General features: G+C 38.9%; 1 protein-coding gene across 1 annotated transcript; it reads left to right on the forward strand.

Moving 5' to 3' along the window:
- Nucleotides 1-904: 904 nt before the first annotated feature.
- CLEC12A (C-type lectin domain family 12 member A) lies at nucleotides 905-23,164 on the forward strand (the record flags this gene model as incomplete). Its single annotated transcript, XM_080705013.1, has 9 exons — nucleotides 905-995; nucleotides 5,302-5,397; nucleotides 5,643-5,831; nucleotides 7,320-7,471; nucleotides 7,620-7,645; nucleotides 11,458-11,591; nucleotides 13,930-13,993; nucleotides 21,849-21,995; nucleotides 23,098-23,164. The coding sequence occupies 9 exons, from the start codon at nucleotides 905-907 to the stop codon at nucleotides 23,162-23,164; spliced, it is 966 nt and encodes a 321-aa protein (XP_080561139.1).

The raw sequence follows: 23,164 nt of genomic DNA on the forward strand, positions 1-23,164 counted from the left end.
GCGCCACCACGCTCGGCTAAAATAATTTCTTAAAAAAAAAATAGCCTGTTAGTGATTGATGTCAATTTTTCTATTAGTAATCAGTCACCTTTCACCTACCATTTTAATGCTGTGTGTGTGTGTGTGTGTGTGTGTGTTACTTGGAATTGAACCCAGAAGCATTCTTACCTCCAAATTACACCTCCAGTCCTATTTTTTATTCTTTATTTTGAAACCGGGTCTCACTGAGTTGCAAAGGGCCTCACTGAGTAGCTGAGGCTGGTCACGAACCCGGATCCTCCTGCCTCACCCCTATGAATGCTGGGATTAACACTATAACCTCACCACACTGTAATTTGTGTATCTTCGCTTGGCACTAATATTATCATTGAAACATGGTTTGAAATACTGCTTTAACACTCTGATATCTATGTACACATAAGAAAAGGGAAGAAACGGGAGGAAGTAAATCGTTTCCTCTTGTGACAGCTCTCTGTTCTTGTTTGACACCACAGACAAGGGTGTTGTAGATGTTAGGAAGTCTGGTAGGGTTAGGTTTATAAGCAGAAGGTTTGAGCTTGTAAATTTAATCTTCAGTTTAAAAACAAGCTTAAAATTACATATTCTGTTTAACTTTCTACTGTTAGCTCTTCCTCATCTTTTTTTTTTAAAAAAAATTCTTTCTTTTTTGTTTTATTGCGGATTGAATCCAAGAGCCGTCTACCTTTGAGATACATCCCCCGGTCCTTTTTATTTTCTATTTTTTAATTCTGAAACAGGGTCTCATCAAGTTGCTGAGGCTGGCCTGGAACCTGCGATCCTCCGGTCTCAGCCTCCCAAGTACTGAGATTACAGGTGTGCAACACCACATTTGGCCTCATCTTTCTTTTCAACGTTTTGCTGAACTTTTTTTGAATATTCACCAATGTCTGAAGAAATTACCTATGCAAATCTAAAATTCCAGGACTCCAGTAAGACAGAAAATATCCAGGAACTTAACAAAGTTGGAAAAAAAGGTAAGCTATGGGTGTTTTGTAAGGTGGTAGAATTGGTTATGCTCTCACACCTTAGACATTAGTGAATAATTATATTAGCACCATTTATTTAGGTAGTACTGGGGTTCCTGGAAACCCTTCTACCTCCGAGCTACACTCCCAGACCTATTTAAATATATATATATATATATATATATATATATATATTTTTTTTTTTTTTTTTTTTTTTTTAATTTGGAAACAGGGTCTCTTAAGCCAGCACGGCTGGCTTTGAACCTGCACAATCCTCCTGTCTCCACCTCCCAAGCGTGGGGATGACAAGGGAGCGTGCGCCACCACGCCCGGCTAGCACCATTTATTTAGACTTTAATTAAGCATCCCATTTTTGCAAAAAATATCAAAAGTATCCATATGAAATAGTTATACGATTTTTTAAAAGCATTGACCAGTGTATCAAACACTCTCAATCTTTTACAAATTTTCTACTTGTTTGTTTTCTACCTTTGAGGAAGGCCTTTAAGTTTTCTTTTCTTTTTTTTTTTTTAGATCTTATTGGTGCATTATGATTCTATATCATCGTCAGATTCTTAATGACACTTTTGTACTGGTATTGGGAAGAGGGTTTAAAATGTATTAAGGTATCAGTATTGGGAAAAGATTTCCAATTTTAAAAATATATCCTTTATACTAAGAAGGCCAGGGCTAGCAGAAAGGAGGGACTTATAATTTACATTTCTAAAGGGAAGGAAAGAAAGCCTGAGAGGCTTCTTTACATTTCTGAAAGAGAAACAAATGGCCTAAGGGAAATCTGAAGAAATCCCAGATGCAGGAGAAACAATTTCACACATCTCAGGGGATGGAACAAGAGGTGCAGAGGGCTGTGTTTGGAGGCAGTACAGCCCCCCCTTCCAGGGCAAATCCTCCTGGAAACGGCAGAGACTGGGCTAGAGATAGGGCTAGCATATCTACAGATCAAAGGACCTTCCTCGGACTTAGACAGGATAAAAACTCAGTAAACTGGAGTTCTTTGGCATTTTCGTTCGAATTGCCCCCCTGTGCCCCTCTCCGGCACAGGGCTGTAACTATCTCTATATTTCTACCTTCTAATAAACTTCTTTAAATCTGCAGCAGCTGTCCAAGCGATGAATACTTATTCTTAGCTTAGGACAAGAATCCACGGTTTTTCTGTCTGTCAGTCTGTGGGATAGTGTGTGTGGGGGGGATTACTTTTCCACACACACACCACGCACCTTTCCCCCCCTCAACCTATCCCCTGCAACAACTTTTATATATTCCCACAACATTTCTTAGTTGCTTTCCTCCTCTTCCCTCCCCACACAAGCTGGTAAGCTTGGTAGAGATACCTTCATCCATGGACATATTATTTGATCTCTGTCCTTCCTGATCTGACTTTCTCTCTCCTCCCTCCTCCCTGCTCCGTCCTCCATCCCCTTCCACTCTTTTACTGGTCTCAATCTTTATTCTTGTCAAGTCCCTGTTGTCGACTGTTTTCTCTCTCCCTTCCACGGATGAGAGAAAACACCTGACCCTTGGCTTTCGGCGTCTGGCTTATCTTGATTAGCATATGTTCTCTAAATTCCATCCACTTTTCTACAAATGACACCGGCCGTTCTTCTTTTGTGGAACAAGGCGGCGTTTTCAAAAGGCCGTGCTGTCTGAGACCCTAGGATGTGGAGGATATTTTGACCGGGAACGTCTTGACTTTATGTTTCACTCTTTAATATTTTTTTAGTATAAAAATGCTTGCCGTGTGTATATCTGAAAGAGAGACAGAATTGTTTTCTCTTTTGGAAGCATTACTGTCAGCTCCTGATTCTGGCCTCCCCTTCTCTTCTGCACAGACTCTCCAGGGCCTCTTTCTGGCTCAGATGCTGCTCTTGCCTCCGCCTCTGACAGCTTCCCTGTTTCTTCTCAGCTGTCGTTTCTCTATTATTTGTTGCTTCATTTCCCTGCAGCATTCAAGACTTGGCTGGCCCATCATTTTTAAATGCTGCCTTTGCATATTGCCCTGGACGTTCCCTCAGGCTTTCTGCTATTGCGATAGCTGTGGTTTCCGTTTTGTTTCTTCCTCCTGGATCAAACTCTAATTCACAGAATGCCCCAAGGCTCTTTTCTGCATCTCTCTGGTGTCGCCCAATTGACTCTTCTAAATTGCCTCCCTCAGTCATGTGGCTTCTGATACAAAACCTTCCCAATATCTTCTCAGGACCTTTCCCAGGACCTCAGGCCGAGGTAATGTACCCATTTCACATTTCCACATGGGGTTTTAACTCCACTTCTGTGACGTCCTTGGACGTCTTTCCTCGCAGCGATCACAAACCTATAGTCGCTCTGCATGTATTTTGTTTTTCAGATAGACTTTTCTCCAAATCAGGGTCTTTAACTTGATGTTCTGACTGCCGGTAATGGTCTTACCGCTGATTCTGTGTGCTGGCTCCCATTTTTCAGAAGTTGTGAATCACTTACTTTCTGTAACAACTCGGTTTCAGTTCTGCACATTATAGTCGAATTTGAGATCTCTCTATCATCTATCTATCTATCTATCATCCTTATTATCTATCCATCTATCTATCTTCTACCTACCTGTTTGTTCTCTTGCCTAATAGTATTTATCTCCACAAATGAGACATTTTCATATCTTGTTGTTTTCATATTATTATCTTTCAAAATTGTGTCTAGTGGCTGGGTGTGCTGGTGCACGTTTGTAAACCCAGTACTTGGGAGGCTGAGACAAGAGGCTCCAGGTTCTTGGCCAGCCTCAGCTACTTAGTGAGGCACTCTGCAACGTGGTAGGTCTGTTTCAAAATACAGAATAAAAAAATGGGGCTGGGGGTGTGGTTCAGAGGTAGAAGGCCCCTGGGTTCCATCCCCAGCACCACACACACACAAAAAAATTAAATAAAAATAAAAATAAATTGTGTCTAGTGTATGGAAGCTACTCAGTAGATAGCTTTTAATACACACACACACACACACACACACACATTTATTGGTAACTTGCATTTATACAATACAATGAGGTTTGGAGTGATAGGCACATCTATGCATAGTACTTGGTGGGCTTCTGTAACTGTAAAAAAAATTGAATACATATATAAATGAAAAAACAACTGTTACAAAAGATACCCACTGAATTTGCAATTCTGACCTTAGATAAGATCTTGACTGGGTAATCCTTTAATAACAATTTTCTAAAGCCTAAACAAATAATTTTCATACTTTGTTTGTAATTCTCTCTGAATTCACAGTGTTATACTGTGAGAGATAAAACAGATTCCAAATCATAGTAAAACTGAAATGTATTTTCTTGAAGTAGCTTGTCTTTCCATGTATAATTTAGATTATAGGATAGTTTAATAACAATATTAATTTCTAACATAAATGTCATCATTTTATAGGGAAATTATCTGTTCTGGGCTTCACTATTCAGTGAAAACCAGGAAAAGGAAGCATTTGATATAAGTTTTCTTTTAAAAGCATGAAAAATACTGAAAAATCCTGATAAGGAAGAAATGTCACTTCAGACTAAGTAAGCCAGGGATCTGATGAGATACCCAGCAACATTACAAAGAGACATTTTACCTTGTATTTTCTGCAACTCACGATTACGTGGGGAACACATACACAACTGAAATTGTTTTCTTTGACAAGCCAGAGCTATGCACTCAAGAAAAACTGTTCAGGATGATTTCTCTCTTCATTCATTTTCCCCAGATTTGGACAGATGAGATTCACTGGGCTGAGAGTGGTGGCCCATGTCTGTAATCCCGATACTTGAGAGGCTGAGCAGGAGGATCCCAAGTTCAAAGACAGTCTCAGCAACATAATGAGACTCTCAGCAAACTAACTAGAGCCTGTTTAAAAAAAATGAGAGAAAAATAGAAAGGACTTGGGGATGTAGTTTGGAGGTAGAATGCCCCTGGATTCAATTCACAGAAACACACACACACACACACACACACACACACACACACACACACGAGAACGCGTGCCAAAAAATGAAGAAAGGAAGGAAAGAAGGCAGGCAGACAGACAGAAAGAAAGAAAAGAAAAGAAAAGAAAAGAAAAGAAAAGAAGAGATCTGGGGTTTCTTCTTCTGTCTTATAAACTTCATGCCTGATCATATTTTTTCTTGAATCAGTTATGAGAACCACTTCTTGAGAAATATATTATTATATGTTTTTAAGTTGTAACAAATCACTTTTTTATAGGTAAACATGATAAAAGAAATAAAGGAAGAATGAGTGAATCAACCAAATGACCTGGACGCCATTCCAGAGCTCTTTGCTTATTTCTCTTTCCACAGCACCTGCTCCTTCCCATACATGGCATCCAATAGCCTTGGCCCTGACTCTTCTATGTCTCCTGCTGCTCATTGGCCTGGGGGTCCTGGGAGGCTTGTGTATGTACTACCTTTGTTCTGATTGAATTGTATACTCAAACTTTATTTGCAAAGCTTAGTGATATTTTATAATATCACTAAGACTTTATAATATAGTAGGTATACTTAAGTCTCTTCCTTACACCCTTGTAGAGTAATTTCTTTTCTACCCCTTTAATATTTTTGATATTACTCTTAAAATTTTTTGTAAAGGTAGATAAATCCACTGAAATTTCATAATGTTGTTATCTTTTGTAAATCTGGAGTTTATACAACTTTGAAGATAGAAAGGGGAAAAATGGATGAATTGGAAACTGTCCAAGAAGAACTTGAGAAGAATATTTCACTTCAACTGATGGCTACCATGAACAGCTCCAAGAAGGTCATGGACCTCTCTATCACACTGCAAACCTTAGCCACTAAATTATGTCGTGAATTCTATGGAAAAAATCCAGGTAATCCTCTGCTGTTCCCAGAGTTAGTTACTAGACAGTAAAGTAAAACTTAGAGTCACTTAAGAACCATTTCCTCATAAGCTATCAGTCTTTCCCTCTGGAACCATTAATTGAAAGAAGGAACTAAATTTGATTGATTGATGACACTGATATTTCTATGTGGTTAGAAAAAAATCCCAGGAAAGTAATAACTATAAACTGCCAAATCATCAGGGGATATGAGTTACATAATAAAACATTAGACAGTATAATGTTTCACTAATACGCAAGTTACTACTGTTATCGTGGGTACTGAGATCAAGAGACAAAAAGGAGGAAAGGGCAATTCTCATACTTCTCATTCCTAAGTTTCAGTCAATTATTGATAAGAAAAAGGTCAGAGAAAGAAGAAATTCCTAGTTCAGCCATCTGTGGAGATCAGTGTGGAGATTCCTTAGAAAACTGGGAATGGATCCACCATATTATCCGGCTATACCACTCCTGGGTATTTGTCCAAAGGGGTTGAAATCAGAGAACTACAGTAACATATGCACACCCATGTTCACAGCAGCACAATTCGTAATAGCCAAAATACGGATCCAACCTAGGTGTCCATCAACAGATGAGTGGATTGCAAAATTATGGGATTCTACTCAGCCATAAAGAAGAACAAAATCATGTCGTTCGCAAGAAGATGGAAAGACCTGGAGAACATTGAGATTAGCCAAGCACAGAAAGAGAAAGGACATATGTTCTCTCTAATATGCCCAAACTAGGGAGTATTAGGGATACCAGAGGGACTCCAGACAATGGAGGGGAAACCTCAGCAAAGCTATAAAGGAAGGGTAGGAGAGGAAGAAGGCTGAGGCTGATTAATGGAGGAGCCACATTCAAATATATGTACGAGTGTGGATGTAGCATGATTAACCTGGACACTCAGTGTTGGGAGGAGGAGAAAGAAGAAATTGGTGGGGGGAATCAAGCACTGTGTGAATGTATGCCATTTTCAATATGATCCACACAAAATAAAATATGAAAAAAGAAAAAATTATTATATATATAATATCTCTATAAGTAATAACATATTTCTATCATTTGTGTGGCCAAAATATGTTCCCTGTGCTCCTGAGAAGCCTTTTGGGGAAGAAAGAATTAATACCAATAAGTGGGACTAATTCTTTATACAGAATGCTTCCTATGACTACTTTTTGTTGCCATAGTGAATTTTTTTGAAAAAGACATAGGTCCTCTAAAAAAAGGACATCAAGTCTCCTGATGTAGGAAGTTACACTTGTTCTAAGTGCTAAATTTGATAATTTTTTGCAAGTTACATGTCAGATTCATTATAGCGATATAGAAGGGTCTAGAATACAGCATTCATGTTCTTTCTCTTTAACCTAATAAAATAAGAAACGCAGTAAGTTTGCTCAATGTCACATAAAGACTGAAAGAAATATTAACAGCGATGAAGACTATTTGCATAAATTGAATAAAACTATGTCCTTTCAGTACACAGATGTACACCTTGTCCCAAGAGTTGGATTTGGTATGAGGATAGCTGTTATTACCTATCTGATGATTATCAAACATGGAAAGGCAATGAAGCCTTCTGTTCTTCTCGGAATGCCAGCCTGCTAAAGGTTAAGAACCAAAGCACATTGGTAAGGCTCCATATCTCTCCTCCTGTGAGAAAGGATGTCACTTTATCATAAAAACCAGGTGGAGCAGATTTGTATCACCTCAGTCCATGACCCTGGGTTGTTTTAGTTGAGGTGTGAGTTGGGCTGAAAGTTCGTCCATCAATCTCAGGAAATCACAGCCCAGGTGAACCACAGGCAAGCTTAGCTGGGCACCTCTGCTTCTGTTCTGAATCTTAGAAGCTAATGGGCAGATGCGTAGAGAAGGGGTAAAGAAGGCAGTCTTCAGGTCCATGAGCATTTTCAAGTTGAAACTCAGGAATCAAGTCTCACAATTATTTCAAGAGTATTTATCTAAAAACAGATGATCTGAAGATGATTCCTGGGATTATCAATTCCATAAAAATACATAGGAAGATATTATTCAATTCTATCATGCTATATTTTCATTAACTAAGAGAAAAAGCCAACTTAAACTAGGTGAGCCTCAAAAATTTATAAACAAGTAGAACTGAGATCATACGGCTGAGGCAAGTGCCAAGCAGATATTGCACCAAGTCCTTAAAAACCTATAAAAAGTGAATTCTCTGGAAGATTTATTTATTTGTCTATTTTTCAGAAGTCTAAATAACTTCTCCATCTTTAAACTTGTTATTTAATATTTCTGGACTCTCAGTAATAATGTTTTAAGCAAAATTACATGTTTTGAGTCTCAGCTTCTCTATAGTAAGACACTTGGTATAAGACAGGAAATCAATCCATCATATCTTTCTCATTAAATTATTTACTAATGAGCCACTCAAAGTTTCTTAATCAAATTTTTAATGTGAAATAAGACAAAAAAATGTAGCTTTGGTTCTAAAATACTGAACTGATTCTGAATTCAATTCTACAATTGCTTTTCTGTGATTCCTGTGTGGTTTTCTGACACTACTTTTTGTATTGACACTTTTTACAGTCATTAACCATTTCCTTTGCCCTGAACTGAATATTTATTGTTCAAATACTTAAATCATAAGGTTGCAAATTTCATAAACCCTAAATCAAGGTCATTCAATGAGGGCAAGAAGTAAAACTCTAAAATTGCTGAAGTCTTACAGGGAGAAGCACTTTTATACCTTTTAAATGGCAATGAAACTAAGAGTGCAATGTCAAAATTATCTTAAGAGAGTAATTGATAAGAAGTCATGCTGTAAGGTAAGGTACAGAAATAAGAAACAATTCTTTAAACGCCTCATCTCTATTTCTCGTAGAAATTAATAAAATATAATGATTTATATTATTATTGGTTGGGATTACCTCCCAGTAAACATCAAAGAAACACTGAGAAAGTGGACAAGATCAGTACTTCCTATGTCTGGTAAGTCTATATTCTTGTTGAATTTTTACAGCCGGATTTTAGTAGAAATGTTTCCTTGGGAGCATTGTAGACTGTAATTAAAGCCGGCTTAAAATGATATTGTATCTTTAAAGATCCCTGTTCTATCTGGGCTTTTATGTATTTAATCACACAGGAAGATGCCACAATTGTCTTATCACAATTTTAGCACATTACTAAAAAATTTATAATACCCAAATTAAGGAGACATTCTACAAATACTGCTTTGATTTATGTAAATTATGGAAGCCAACAAAATGCGCTGGGACTTAACAAGTACTTAATATTTTGCTGAGTACTGAGATTCAAGAGTGAATGAAAGGTGGATTCATTCCCAATGTTCCTGAGTCATCTATTTTATGTGCAAACTGATTGAAGAATTCCAGCGAGAAGGGGAACATATATGTGATAAGTGCTTCAGTGAGAATACACAGGATAATCAAAAGTTGAATTTTAGCTTTGGAATATTTTTTATAATCAACGTAGGAAATGAAAATATTTGAGTGGAAAATTTAGACAGACTAAAAGAGCGTTTCAGTATCATGTATAATATAAACTTCAGAACAGTATATTGTATATGTATGAATGCATATACATATATAAAATAATATATTATTAAGATATAATATATATATATAAGATATGTATAGCATACATATAAAATTTGTTGCATGGTCTATTTAAGAATATATATATATATATATATATATATATATATATATATATATAGTGTGTGTGTGTGTGTGTGTGTGTGTGTGTGTGTGTGTGTGTTATTGTACTGGGGATTGGATCCAGGGACATTCTACCTCCAAGCTACACCCCGTCCTTGAATATCACTTGTATTTTATCAATCATGAAATTTGGGAAGCTAACAATACTAAACTAAAACAAGAAATCAGAGTGTTCACCTGCTGTATACTGATATAAGTACAACATCTACCAAATAGTTGTTCCATAATTGTTCCACGAGGACGCATCGAGGCAGGGAAGTTCACGGCAGTTGCTAGGAATGCCACCCCAGGGCTTTCTGGATTTCATCGCTCACCCCCAGGCCATGCAACAAATAGAGATCTATGTCTCGTTTGGTTTTCTCGGTTTTGTTTTTGTTTTTGTTTTTGTGATACTGAGGGTTGAATCCAAGGGCGTTCTACCACTGAGCTACAACTCCAGCTCAATTTTATTTTATTTTTATATTGAAACTAGATCACACTAAGTTGCTGAGGCTGTTCTTAAACTCGTGATTCTTCTGTCTCAGCCTTCCACGTACTGGGATGACAGACATACATCAGTCACCATGCCTGGCTTTATTTTTCTCTTCAGATAGAAATAATAAGTGTAGGAGTGTGATTTAAAAGACAAGACGGCTCTACCTTTGGTGGTTGGCGATGAGAGGACAGATTAGATGATTTCTATAGTAATGGGGGTCAGAAGGTTATGTATTTTAAAGGTCTCATTTGGAGTGAAGAGCTAGAGGTATAGGATACATATGTATTAGGAGAAAATATAGATGGAATTTTGCTTTGAAAAAACATAATATACATGTGTTCACTATTATTGGAAATAGCAAGGGAATTTATAATAGAGTGAAAAGCATAGTGAGTATTTTTCATTATCCAGAAATAACACCGATATAAAATGTTTTGTAAATCATGTTTATGATTTGAATAAAAAATATTATTTATTTTTGTTTTCACTCTCAACGTGACACCTGGGAGGGGGTGCAAATAAGCGACATCTATACTTTCCCACTGCAAACAGAAAATCTCCTTGAAAACTCAGTTGATGATTTATTTGGTGGCCATTATTTATTGACCCAAGTGTTGAAGTCACATTTATCCAAAAATAATATTCTTAATTTATACATTTGTCTTTAATTATCCTTGGTCACTAATGCAGTGTTTGCTGGCTGATAATTAATCAGATCTTCAGAATAAAGTCTCTGAGAAATAGCTAAAAAGAAGTGTTGGTTGGGGATGATGTGGAGGTAATGTAGAGACAACTAGATTAGTATCTGGTTTTGGTGGCTAGGAAAAACTCTTGATTAAGATAGTGCCAAAGCTTTACTACTGGGCTAGTTAGCCTAGAGAGTCTAATGAAAGGGCATTCTTTTAAATAAAATTGGATATAAAAGGGTGCTAAATCTGGAATTAAATGATGGCAGATATCACAGATGTGGCAAAGTTCAGAAGGTAAAGAGAAGTAAATCGGTGATTCTTTTCACATCACATACATGTCAACAGAAACAGCTAGTTTGGATGGTACATGTATGTGTGTGCGTGTGTGTGTTACTAGTGATTGAACTCGGGGGTATTTTATCTCTGATCTACACCTCTAGCCCTTTTGGTATTTTGTTTTGAAACAGAATCTCACCAAGTTGGAAAGGACCTCACTAAATTGCTGAGACTAGCCTCAAAGCTGAGGCTAGTCATCCTCCTATCTCAGTGTCCCAAGTACTGGCATTACTATGCCTGGCACTTGGACAATTTTGATGCTCTGAACATTAAGTTAAATTTACCATAGGTAAAGCAGCACCTGGGGGCCATAATATCATATTGCATAAGTAATATTTTTGCCCTGAAAGTGTTTCAAATATCTGACTGGCTAAGTGTTATTATTATTTTTTCTCTTTCAGGTCTGAAGGGAACCTGAATGACTTAGATATGATGTACTGTGGTTATCTACATAAAGAATCTGTTTATCATACTCTCTGCAGTGTAAAACATAGGGTCTCCTGTGAGAAGACGGCCAGTTCCGTGAAGGCTGAAAGTATGTTGTAAAATGGCGTTCCAGGTGGAAGATTGCAGTTCATGCAATTATTTGGCTTCAGTTGATATTTTGCAATTATAAGGAATTTCGGGCGTGACCTCCTAGATCACACAAGTGAGATAAAAACTTTGGCCTCTCTCCTAACATTTGCATCTCTAGACTTTCTTCTTTCTCCTTCTTTTCTTCTAAGTGTAAAGAATCTAAATGCATGCTTTCATATATACAAACAGTCCAGATCTGGTCCAGCATGAAGAGAGGGTTTCATGGGGAATTTAAGAACCTGAAGCCATTTTTTTTCTGCTTTTTCAGACATAAACCAGGAAAAATGTCAACCTTAAAGATAATCAGAAGGAGTTCAGTCTAGAAATATGTAGAAAATATATCATATAATCAATTTAGATTTATTTTAGGAATGTAGGTTGATTAACATTTTGAAAAAAAAGAAATCAAGATAGCATTTTGATTAGATGTAGAAAAACACATCTATGACATAAATAGCCAACTATATAAAACTTCTCAGAAAACTAGAAGCAGATTTAGTGATTGACACTTATGATTAAGTGTTGACATAAAACAAACTTACAAAAAATAAGTAAACAAAAAACACAAAAGCTAGCCGGGCGTGGTGGCGCACGCTTGTAACCCCAGCATTTGGGAGGCTGAGACCTGAGGGTCGAGGTTCACGAACAGCTTCAGCTACTTAGTGAGGCCCTTTGCAACTCAGTGAGACCCACTTGCAAAATAAAGAATAAAAAACAGGGTAGGAGGTGTAGCTCAGAGGTCGAATGCCCCTGGCTTCCATCCCCAGATCCGAACACACACACACGCACGCACGCATGCACACACACACACACAAGCTATAGTTAATAATAGTGTTTGAGCGGGCGTGGTGGCCCCGCGCTTGGGAGGCGGAGACAGGAGGATCGCGCAGGTTCTAAGCCAGCCGTGCACATTGGCTTAGGAGACCCTGTTTCCAAATAAAAATGTAAAAATAGGTCTGGGAGTGTACCCCGGAGGTAGAAGGGCTTCCAGAAACCCCAGTACCACCAAAAAAAGAAAAAAAAATAGTAGTGTTTGATTTTAATTCTGGAATACAGTGTCCACCATTTTATTCAGTATCTCTATTGTCTGTTAGAGATTCAAGCAGATAAATGAGGTGAGAAAAAGAAAATTAAGAAAAGGGTGATATGAAACATTTTTATTTGTAGATAATAGAGTTGTATTCATTCAAACCAATATAAAGTATTAGAATAAATAATGTATCAAGGCCAAAGGCTAACATCTCATCATAAAGGTCAACCATATTTCTGTGTATTAGCAATGAACAATTGGAAATAAACTTTAAAAATTCAATAGTGTTTATAACAGATCAAAAATGTAAAATAGTAATACATCTACTAAAAATGTGTATGATGTCTACATGAAAAAGTTGTGTGCTATTTCCTGCATGCCTTCCCTTTCTAGGGATCTATATACCCAACAACAGCTGGCCATCTAAAGGGCTTTTCCAAGTACTTGTAGTACCCCAATACTTGGGAGGCTGAGACAGGAGGATCATAAGTTTGAGGCCAACCTCAGCAATGTAGCAAGACTCTCAGCAACCTATAAAGATCCTATTATAAAACAAAAAAAAAAATTAAAATTAAAATGGTGGGGGTATTTCTTGGAGGTAGAATGCCTCTAGGTTTAGTCCCCAGTATTAAATAAATAAATAATAAAATAAAATAACATATCACTTATACTAATGATCATGGTAGCACACACCTGTAATCCCAGTATTTGGAAAGCTGAGACAGGAGAATTACAGGGTAAAAGCTAGTCTCAGCAACTTAGTGAGCTCTTATTTCAAAATAAAAAAGGCTGGGTATATAGCTTAGAGCCCCTGAGTTCTATTCCCAGAACAACAACAACAACAACAACAACGACAACAACAACAACAACGACAACAACAACAACAACAACGACAACAACGACAACAACAACAATGACAACAACAACAACAACGACAACAACAACAACGACAACAACAACAACAACGACAACAACAACAACGACAACAACAACAACGACAACAACAACAACAACAACGACAACAACAACAACAACGACAACAACAAACAACAACAACAACATGAACCCATCACTGGCCCATCTCTACTTGCGTCCTATGTTGCCTCTTTTCCTCCTCCACAGGCAGCAAGTCTAGACACACACGCTCCATCTCCCATGCAAACTAGCTCCCGTCAAAGGGTATTTTTTAAAAAAGCTACGTCTGTAATAAAGGGTAGCAAAAATGGGTCAAGATGCTAAGATGAGATTTGGGGCTTGGATCACCTAGAGCTTTCTGGCAGTGAGAAACCCATCACTGCTGCTAGAGGAGAAAAAGATGACGTAGACACAGAGTAATGGATAGTGTCAGTGCTAAAAACCACACTTGCAATGACCTGGAATGGCGGGTCAGCGAAGGCTAGAAGATTCGAGTGTGGTTAAAAACAGTAGACCTTACAGTGGAATTGGCCATTAGTTTGGCAAACTCAACTGACACTTCAAAAAAGTAAAAGGGAAGACTGAAGATGGGTAATCAGAAAATTAAAAAGGCTGGTTTTAAATGCTGCCTATGTATTCAGTGAGAAGGTTCACAGCTCAACCAATTGGAAGGGCGGGGAAGTTGAGGACCAGTTGTAGGATTTAACATAGGAGGGGTGGAACTCCAAGAAATGTTAAAATTAAGGCCCCAAAAGGGATGGACATTTTTGATCTTGCTCTCAAACCCCCAAATCTTGCTGCCCTTATTTTTTCTGAGCTTCCTGAAAATTCAGAAGTGACCTAATTTTTTTTCCCATTAATGGCTAATACTCTCTCTGTGTGTGTTTGAAAAAATAGTAGATGCTTCCCAAGTCAGATTGTATGTTCCACCACACCGCTACCAAGACCTTCACCCTCCTGTCCTCCCAGCTAGAGTGTTAAGTAACCAGATAACCTGGCCGGGGACACGTTTGATCTTATAAAAAGAAAAAAATATAAGAGAAACAGATTGCAGAACTGATGGTGCATCCCAGCAGGAGCAGAGGGAGTACATACAGGACTAGATTCTCAGGGAGTTAGGTAAGGGTGAGTGGAACAAAAATCAGATAAGGGGGGGTTTGTGAATTTGGGAGCACTCTCTTAGTATAGAGTATTTAATAAGCTGGTAAAAAAAAAACTCTGAGAAATGGCGAATTGACTGATAAAATGCTTTCAAGAGGTATGGAGAAATGAATGGTCCACAGTAAATTATTTTTCTTGGTAGGAAGAGGAGAATAAATTTTCAAAGATGTGGAACAATTGGAGTAGGTTTTATTTAAAAGTGATCAGTTTTCTAAGCCCACAGGAAGACAGTGTTCCACAGGGAGGACTGTAGAGTAAAACGTTTCCCAAAGCACTCACGAGTGTGCCGGTGAGAGGATCACAAAGGCTGTGAAGAAGCTCGTCAGTGTCCTTTGGATGCCAGTGAGGCTAACAGTAGAGGCAGTTGTGGATCTGAGTTGATGGATAGCAAAGGTATTGATCACACATGGAAACTGCCTAGTGTTAATCATAATTTCTACAGTTTGTTCCCTTAATGACCTTAGCTGTCCCACCAATAAATAGTCTAAAGCAGAGAATAACGTTCTGGGCACTGATGGACATCCTTCAACAGTTTATACAAAATGGACTCCTACTGATAAGACAGCAAAGGCCCTGTCAGGCAGGTGACCCAAACTCACTAAATTCTGTTGTAATTCTCATATTCCTTGTGAAGAGACACAAAACACCAGGGGAAGAAAAACTGCAACCTCATCATAGGAAAAAAATAACCAATACCCACACTGAAGTTGCTACTTGTAGCTCATTCTTTGATTAGAAATAGAGTATCAGAACAAATTATCTTCCCCTGAGGAACAGAGAAGCCTCAAAGTGTGTGGGAAACTGGTATAATTTTTGACTTTTAATGAATGTATTTATCTGTGTGAGAGACAGTAAACCATGAAACAGAAATGAAAGAATAAACTTGCTTTTTCAATCCATGTATTTCTGACTTTGATTCAGTTCCGTACGAGAATTGGTAAAGCTGTTACTTCAACCATGATAGAAATAATGATATACATTTAAAATGTGTGTTAAATGTATTGTTTGTAAATTGTACTAAATGTTTACATCAAACTTCATTCCATTGTCCTAGACTCTTCTTTTGGAACATGGAGAAAACCAAAAATGTCATTTTTATCATTACTTTTTAGTGTGTATGTAGCACTAGAGACATTCTACCTCTGAGATACTTTTCCAGTCCTGTTTTATTATTTTTATTTTGTAACCGGGTTTTCCTAGGTTGATGCAAATCTCACTACTACTTGCTGAGGTTATTCTCAAAACTATGACTCTCCTGTCCAGCCTCCCAAGTACTGGGATTATAAGCATGTGTCACCATGCCCAGCCAATTCATAGTTTTCTATCTTAAGAGAATAATAAGCTAGTAGTTGGCATGCAAAGGTTGTTGTATTAAAGAAATATTAAGGTATTCTGACATGCAAAATCCTTAGAACTTGAATCATATCTATTTGCCAATAAATTCAAGATCACTATTCTAGAAAAATTGGTGTCACAGGTTAATGTGCCACATTTTTGGACCCTAGGTAGCCGTGCAATTGTATGAGGAGAAAAGGAAATCTTTATCGTTTATCAATATCCTGAAATCAGTCATTTTGTTCCAGAGAAGCTCTCCAAGTCTGCATTTGTGTTTAGCACAAAGTGTACAGGAACACTAATCAACTCTTTCAAAAGCCCTGGAACACAGGGGTCCTAATGTCTTTAAACAACTTAGTGTGCAAACGATTTATTGGTGTGTCCATATCTTTCTTTACACACCCATGAGTACACACATTGTGCCTGAAAGTTACCCTCAGTTGAACTTCTCAAGGTCTTAGCCATGTGAAATTTTCACCCCTGGAACTGTTGACCCTGCTTCTCCACGTGTAGTGGGAGAGCGGGCTGTTTGACTGATACATAAGTCACTGGACTGACCTCTGTGCGGTGAGTTTTTCAACCTTAGCCTCCCATTCTAATCACATGGAAAATATGATTATTTTTGATCATCCAGTCACAATCATGTCAATTTAGCCAGACTCTTAGTAGTAAGTAGGATGATCTCAGGCATCAGGGTTTATTTAAAGCTCCCTCAAATGATATCAATGTACAGCCACAATGGGAAAGATTTCAAAAATGCCAGATACATCAAACTGCATATCACCTGTCTATTCTGAACATGTCAGTGTCCTTAGTAAGACATGATTTTTCAAGGTTCAACAATGAAATTGCTGAGAATTGGCATCACCTAGTTTCCAGTCTTGACCTGTCCTAACCTAACTTGGGATGCATAACTGAGTTAGAAAAACTCAGTGTATGAAAATCTACTTACCGAAGATGGAAGGTGCAGTGAAGTCAAAGGCAGGCTGACAGACCCAGGACTACGTGATGTGCAATTTATTAGATTTAAAGAAAAGAAACCCAATGGGTGGCAGTAAGACAGGAGAAGCCCTATGCCCCAAGGTAAGGGGAAGGGATTTATTTACATGTTAAGCTGGACAAAGCATGGGCTTAGGCCAACACACATGTTGCAGGACCTTTACCTCCTGGGTCTGTTTGCTCATCAATTTGGTACTGATATCATTTCTCCAAACATTGTTAAATACCCAGGCTGAGTTACTGAGTATTACTGCAAGGTTTGAAACTTAGGATACTCTACTCTTAGGGCTGGGGATGCAGCTCAGTGGTAGAACGCTTGCCTAGCATGTGTGAGGCCTGTGAATTCGTCCTCAGCATCACAGAAAGAAAAGCAAACAAAGGGGGGAAAAAAGATTTTCCAGTCTTACCCACCAGTCATTGTATTGGGTAGACCTGAGACCCCAAGGCCCCCAAATCTGTGAGTGTAGTGGACCAGCCACATAAATTTACTGTGTTACTGTGTGAGGGACTGGAGGATTAGAAAAGACCCTAGCCCCATGAAGACTTAGATTAACAATATAGGATAGTATTAGGTGTGTAATAGGAATTAGGACTTAGAGTATAAGGTGAGATTAGGTGAGATTAAAAGGATAAGAAATAGGAAAATAGGATAGTAATAAGTGTGAAGAAAAGAATGACTTTGGAATAGAAAAATAAATAAGTGTTTTGATCGTGTTTTTGAGTTAAAGGCGTAGGATAGTTTTTCTTGAGAAATGTGTGGGTGTTAGTGTCTTTTATGAATTGCTTGAACTTTAGCTCCTGTACTCTGCTTACGCTAAGATGTGGCCTAGGTTTAAAAAGAGATAAAAAGCCTGTAAAGAAATGAATTTTGAAAAGTTTAGAAGTATGCTTTGCTTTTGAAATATGCTTTTGGAATAGGAAGGCTAAAGAAAGTTGAAAGCATTTCACAAGTTCTCTGTTCCAGGAAGCTTGTAACCAGGAACTAACCTCTTTGGGAATAAGTGAGCAGAGGTTCCCCCCCCACAGCATGAAAGTTTAGCAAAGATAGCTTTATAAGTTACTTAAGATAGAATAATGTTAAGAGTGATGTGAGAAATGTAAAGATATTGAATGCAGCAACTAAATTGACAAGCAGTTAGTTAACTGACAAGTTCCTGTTTTTCATCCCGATCAGCTTAAATTATTGCTTCTGTAAAATGGGAGAATGTACGGAAGGGGTGTGTTATCTTAGCTAGGCTGGTGGGTACTGACAAGTTCCTGTTTTTCATCTTAATCTGCTTAAGTTTTTGCTATCGACTAGACCATCTGCAGGTCAGAGGCGGCACTAGCAAGCCCAGCATAAGGGAGATAAGCTGGCCCTTGGCGCAATGACGTAGGAAGACAGCTCTGTAAAATCATTTGCTGTGCATTAAGTATGAGTATGCTTGCTTTTAAAATCATTGGTTGTACTTGTTTACAAGTTTGTATGATTGGATATGCCTTTGGCGGGCTCTGACGTGTGTGACCACCCCCTCTCTGGGCTATAAATTCAGAGCTTTCAGTGAGCTGGGGGTCGACCCCCGACCGAACTCCCTCACCTACTAAAGGGGCTGCGGCGTGGCCAGGGCCACTCTCTCTGGTAGCCTATAATCCCCTGTGAGGTGTGTGGTGAGTGATGTCTGGGTTTTGATCCCTGGCTAGCCAGGAAAGAGCTGCAGCACAATAAACCTCGCTTGTTTCTTCAATCTCTAAAGTGTCCTTCGTTATTTGGGGTGGTGGGCTTGTCTCGGACTCTTCAACTGGATGCTGATGCTTTCCTCAGTTTGCCAAATTAAATAATTGGGACAACCTTTGTGAAGAAGGAAACAGAAATGTACTGATTTGGAGAAACTGGTGAACTTAAGTGTTCAGGAACAAGCCCTGGATTCTCCCTGAACAAAGGAAATGAAGTCCTTCTTAATAGCCGGCCCTGCAGGATCATGCTGTTTATTAATCTGTGGTGTTTATCTGAAGGGGAATCATTCATATCTGAGTCTTTCTTGAGTCAGTTCTTATGCAGATCCACAGGTATCAGGTCTCCTTTTATCAGGAAAATAATAATAACATGTTATGTGATAACAAGGACAAAAAGAAAGGACAAAAAAGAAAACGTATTAGCTTAGAAACAAGCTGTCTGTTAGCTGTCAGGCTCAGAAGCAGGCCTTGTTACAAAGCCAGGCTTGGAAATCACAGGACTCCTCATCAAGGGAATAGAGCTTTTCTCAAACACATACAGAACATGACTGGGTGTGTTGGTCCACACCTGTTATCCCAGTACTTGACAGGCTGAGACAGGAGGATCTCGGGTTTGAAACCAGTCAACAACTTAGCAAATCTCTCTTTAAAAATAAAAAATAAGTCGGGCGTGGTGGCACACGCTTGTAATCCCCACGCTTGGGAGGCAGAGACAGGAGGATCGCACAGGTTCGAAGCCAGCCGCACGCTGGCTTAGGAGACCCTGTTTCCAAATAAAAATGTAAAAATAGGTCTGGGAGTGTAGCCCGGAGGTAGAAAGGATTCCAGGAACCCCAGTAACACCAGATAAATAAATAAATAAATAAATAAATAAATAAATAAAATGACCGTTCCCTGGGAATGTTGCCTACACTTCTGTAAGGTGTATATATCATATCTGTCTTCAACGAAAGTTCACCAAAAAAAAAATAACTAGAGATAAAAAGGGAAAACAAAACCATTTTTAAGGGTAAAGAGTGAAAAGCAAAAATAAAACAGTTTGCAGAGTGGGAGTTGCCACCTTTACTAAAACTTAAAGTGAACTCCAAGGGAATAAGGAGTGGGGCTGCAGACAGAGAGGGTGCAGAAGAAAAGAAGAAGTGAGAATAAGAGCTAGAACAGAGACCTAAGAGATGAACAAGGGAAATACAACTTCAACATGGCACCTGTGGCGACATTCCCCAACACCTCACTCTCCAGCCAGGCCAGTCAGTCCCAACAGTTTTCCTGAGGATTGACAGGTCTTTACTCATTACCCAGAGCCCTGTGCATCCACAGGGAGGGGTCTGTTGTGCAGACACTACAGAGATCACACTCAAGAGTGAGCTCCTTGCATACCGCGCTCACCGTCCCACCGGTAAATAGTCTGAAATGTTACGGATGGGGGTGACTGTTACCATTTTGGGGAACTGTCCCCAGGGACCCTTGTTAGGCTCCTGGAAACAATTCCCATAAAACCGCAGGTTCTTGTCCTGGACTAAGGGTAAATATGTAATAGTCCGGACACTTGCTGAAGATTTAAATGAGTTTATTACAAAGATGGGTTATTACAAAGATAGAAATAAAGAATAGAGTTACAGCCCCATACTATCCAGGGATAGGATGAAGAGGTGGCCCAGAATGAAGTCACCGAAATACAAAATACAAAACAGCCTTTTATAGGTATGACATACTCCATCTTGCTCTCCTACTGACAGAGGTAGTCTGTCCTCTTAATTTTCACGCCTAACTCTTGGTTCACGCCCGGTTTCTCCTTTCAGGACAGTCAATTTCCTCCTCCCATCCTCTTAACTCCATATCAGTTATTATGTAAACCTGTCTTTAGAATGTGCAAGTCCTAGCTCCCCTCCTCTTTCTACTTGCTAATTACTTTACATTAGAACAGCTGCCTGATTACCCGGCAATAACCAAGCCCTCCCCTCTTACAGCTCTGAGCTCCATCTTCTGTAAACCAATTTTTGAAATATATTTACTAACAATCAGAGCTTCTTTCTCGAATCTTTCAAGGCCATTCCTAATACTGGTACATAAAATAGAGAATAATGTTCTGGTCAGTGTTGGACATCCTTGAACAGTTTACACAAAATGGACTCCTACTGATAAGACAGCAAAGGCCCTGTCAGGAAGGTGACCCAAACTCCCTCAATTCTGTCATAATCCTCACATTCCTCCTCCTACCTATCACTCAGAAAAATCCCCTGTTTAGAAGAGCCTGCACTCCCAGATGTCTTCCTCCCTCACTTCTAGAGTGTCTGCATCCTGCTCGGCATGTGGATTCTTGCTTTCCTAAATAAATCTCCATCAGCATCTCTGGTGTGTGTGCGCTGAAATTCCTTCCTGTCACATAAGCCAAGGAGCCCACAGGTCCTGTGCTGGGCTCTCCTCTCCTTCTCCATGACAGAGGTGGGGCGCAGGTTCCCACTGGGCTCTGCTACTCAAGTGAGGGGTGGAGCCTGCAGGAAGGGTCTACTTAATCCTGTGGAATTAGTTGCAGGTTCCTCAGTCAGAGCCAGGTAACAGAATGGAGCTTTCTGGAAGCTAGTGTCCTGGGATTTGAAACCAGGACCTGTCTGGACAAAGGCCACAAAGTTAGCTGACGTTTCTTCCAGGAATATACAGAGTACATGTGTGATTCTGTCTGTCTGTCTGTCTGTCTGTCTGTCTGTCTCTCTCTCTCTCTCTCTCTCTCTCTCTCTCTCTCTCTCTCTCTCTCACACACACACACACACACACACACACACACACAGCAAATGACAACCAGATTCCATTTTAATTTACACACACACACACACACACACACACACACACACACACACCAATGACAACCAGATTCCATTTTAATTTAGACCCACTTAGCCACTTGGAACTTTTCTTAGAGATTCAGCTTTTCATAAAGTTTACCTTATCCATCTAATTTATGTATATAATGTCTTTTAGAATTTTAATGGGAAAAGGTAAAGCAAAACAGAGAACATAGGAGACTGGCATTCCCAGGATCAGGCCATGTCTTATTATCCCACATAGGAAGAAATATTCTGACACACGGGGTGACTGTGTTCCCAAGAACTTTGGACTGCCCTGTTACTGCAGAGGCCGCCAGGAATCCCAGGCCCAGAGCAGGACAGAGGAAGCGGACTGGACGGTAGGACCTGGTCAGTATCCAGAGCCACGGTGAGGCCAACGCAGACCACAGGCGTTTTCTCTTCTAATGAGTGTGACCGTCACGGTGCATAGCAAATAAGAGACATAAAACACCACGGAAGAAAAACTGCAACCTCTTTGTTAGAACAAAATAACCAACACCGACATTGAAGTTGATAATTGTAGCCCATTCTTTGATTAGAAAGAGGTGACAGAAGAAATTATCTTTCCCTGGGGAGCAAGAGAAACTCCAAAGTGTATGGGAGACTGGTATGGATTTTGTCCTTTAATGACTAATTGTATCTGTGCGAGAGGGACAGTCACAGTAAACTATGAAACAGAAATGAAAGAATAAAGCTGCTCTATTAATCCGTGTATATGTTATTTGTTTTTCAGTCCTATGTGAGAGTTGGTAAAGCCTGTTACTTCTACCATGATAAAAAATAATGTTCTACATTTTAAAAATGCGTGCTTAAATATATTACTTGCGAATACTACTGAATGTTTACACTGAACTTTATTCCTTTTTCCTGGAATTTTCTTTTGGAACACGGAGAAAATTGATTAATTCGTAGTTTTAAATCTTTAAAGAATAATAAAAGTCAGGCGTGGTGGCGCATGCTTGTAATCCAGCATTCGGGAGGCTGAGACCGGAGGATCGCGGTTCGTGGACAGCCTCAGCTACTTAGTGAGGCCCTCTGCAACTCAGTGAGACCTGGTTTCAAAATAAAGAATAAAAAATTGGGCAGGGGATGTAGCTTGGAGGTCAAATGCCTCTGAGTTCCATCCTCAGACTCGCAAAAAAAAAAAAAAAAAAAGATAAGACACTCAGTATTATATACAGTCTGTTGCTTTAAAGAGGTACAAAATTATTCTGAGATGCAAGTTGCTTAGAACTTGAACCATATCTATTTGCCAGTAGCTTCAAGATCACTCTTCTAGAAAAAATGATTATCACAGGTTAATTTGACACATTTTTGGATTATAGTAGATATGCAATTATATGAGGAGAAAATAAAATATATTTATTTTACCAATATCCTAAAATCAGCAGTTTTCTTCCAGAAAAGATCTTGAAGTCTGGATTTACAATTAGCATCTGGTGTGTGGGAACGCTCATCAACTCTTTCAGGAAAGTTCGAGAACACAATGGTCCTGATGTCTTAATGTCTTTAAACGATTTATTAGGACTCTTCTGA

Source organism: Muscardinus avellanarius, assembly GCF_963383645.1.
Source record: "Muscardinus avellanarius genome assembly, chromosome: 11".
Classification (NCBI taxonomy): domain Eukaryota; kingdom Metazoa; phylum Chordata; class Mammalia; order Rodentia; family Gliridae; genus Muscardinus; species Muscardinus avellanarius.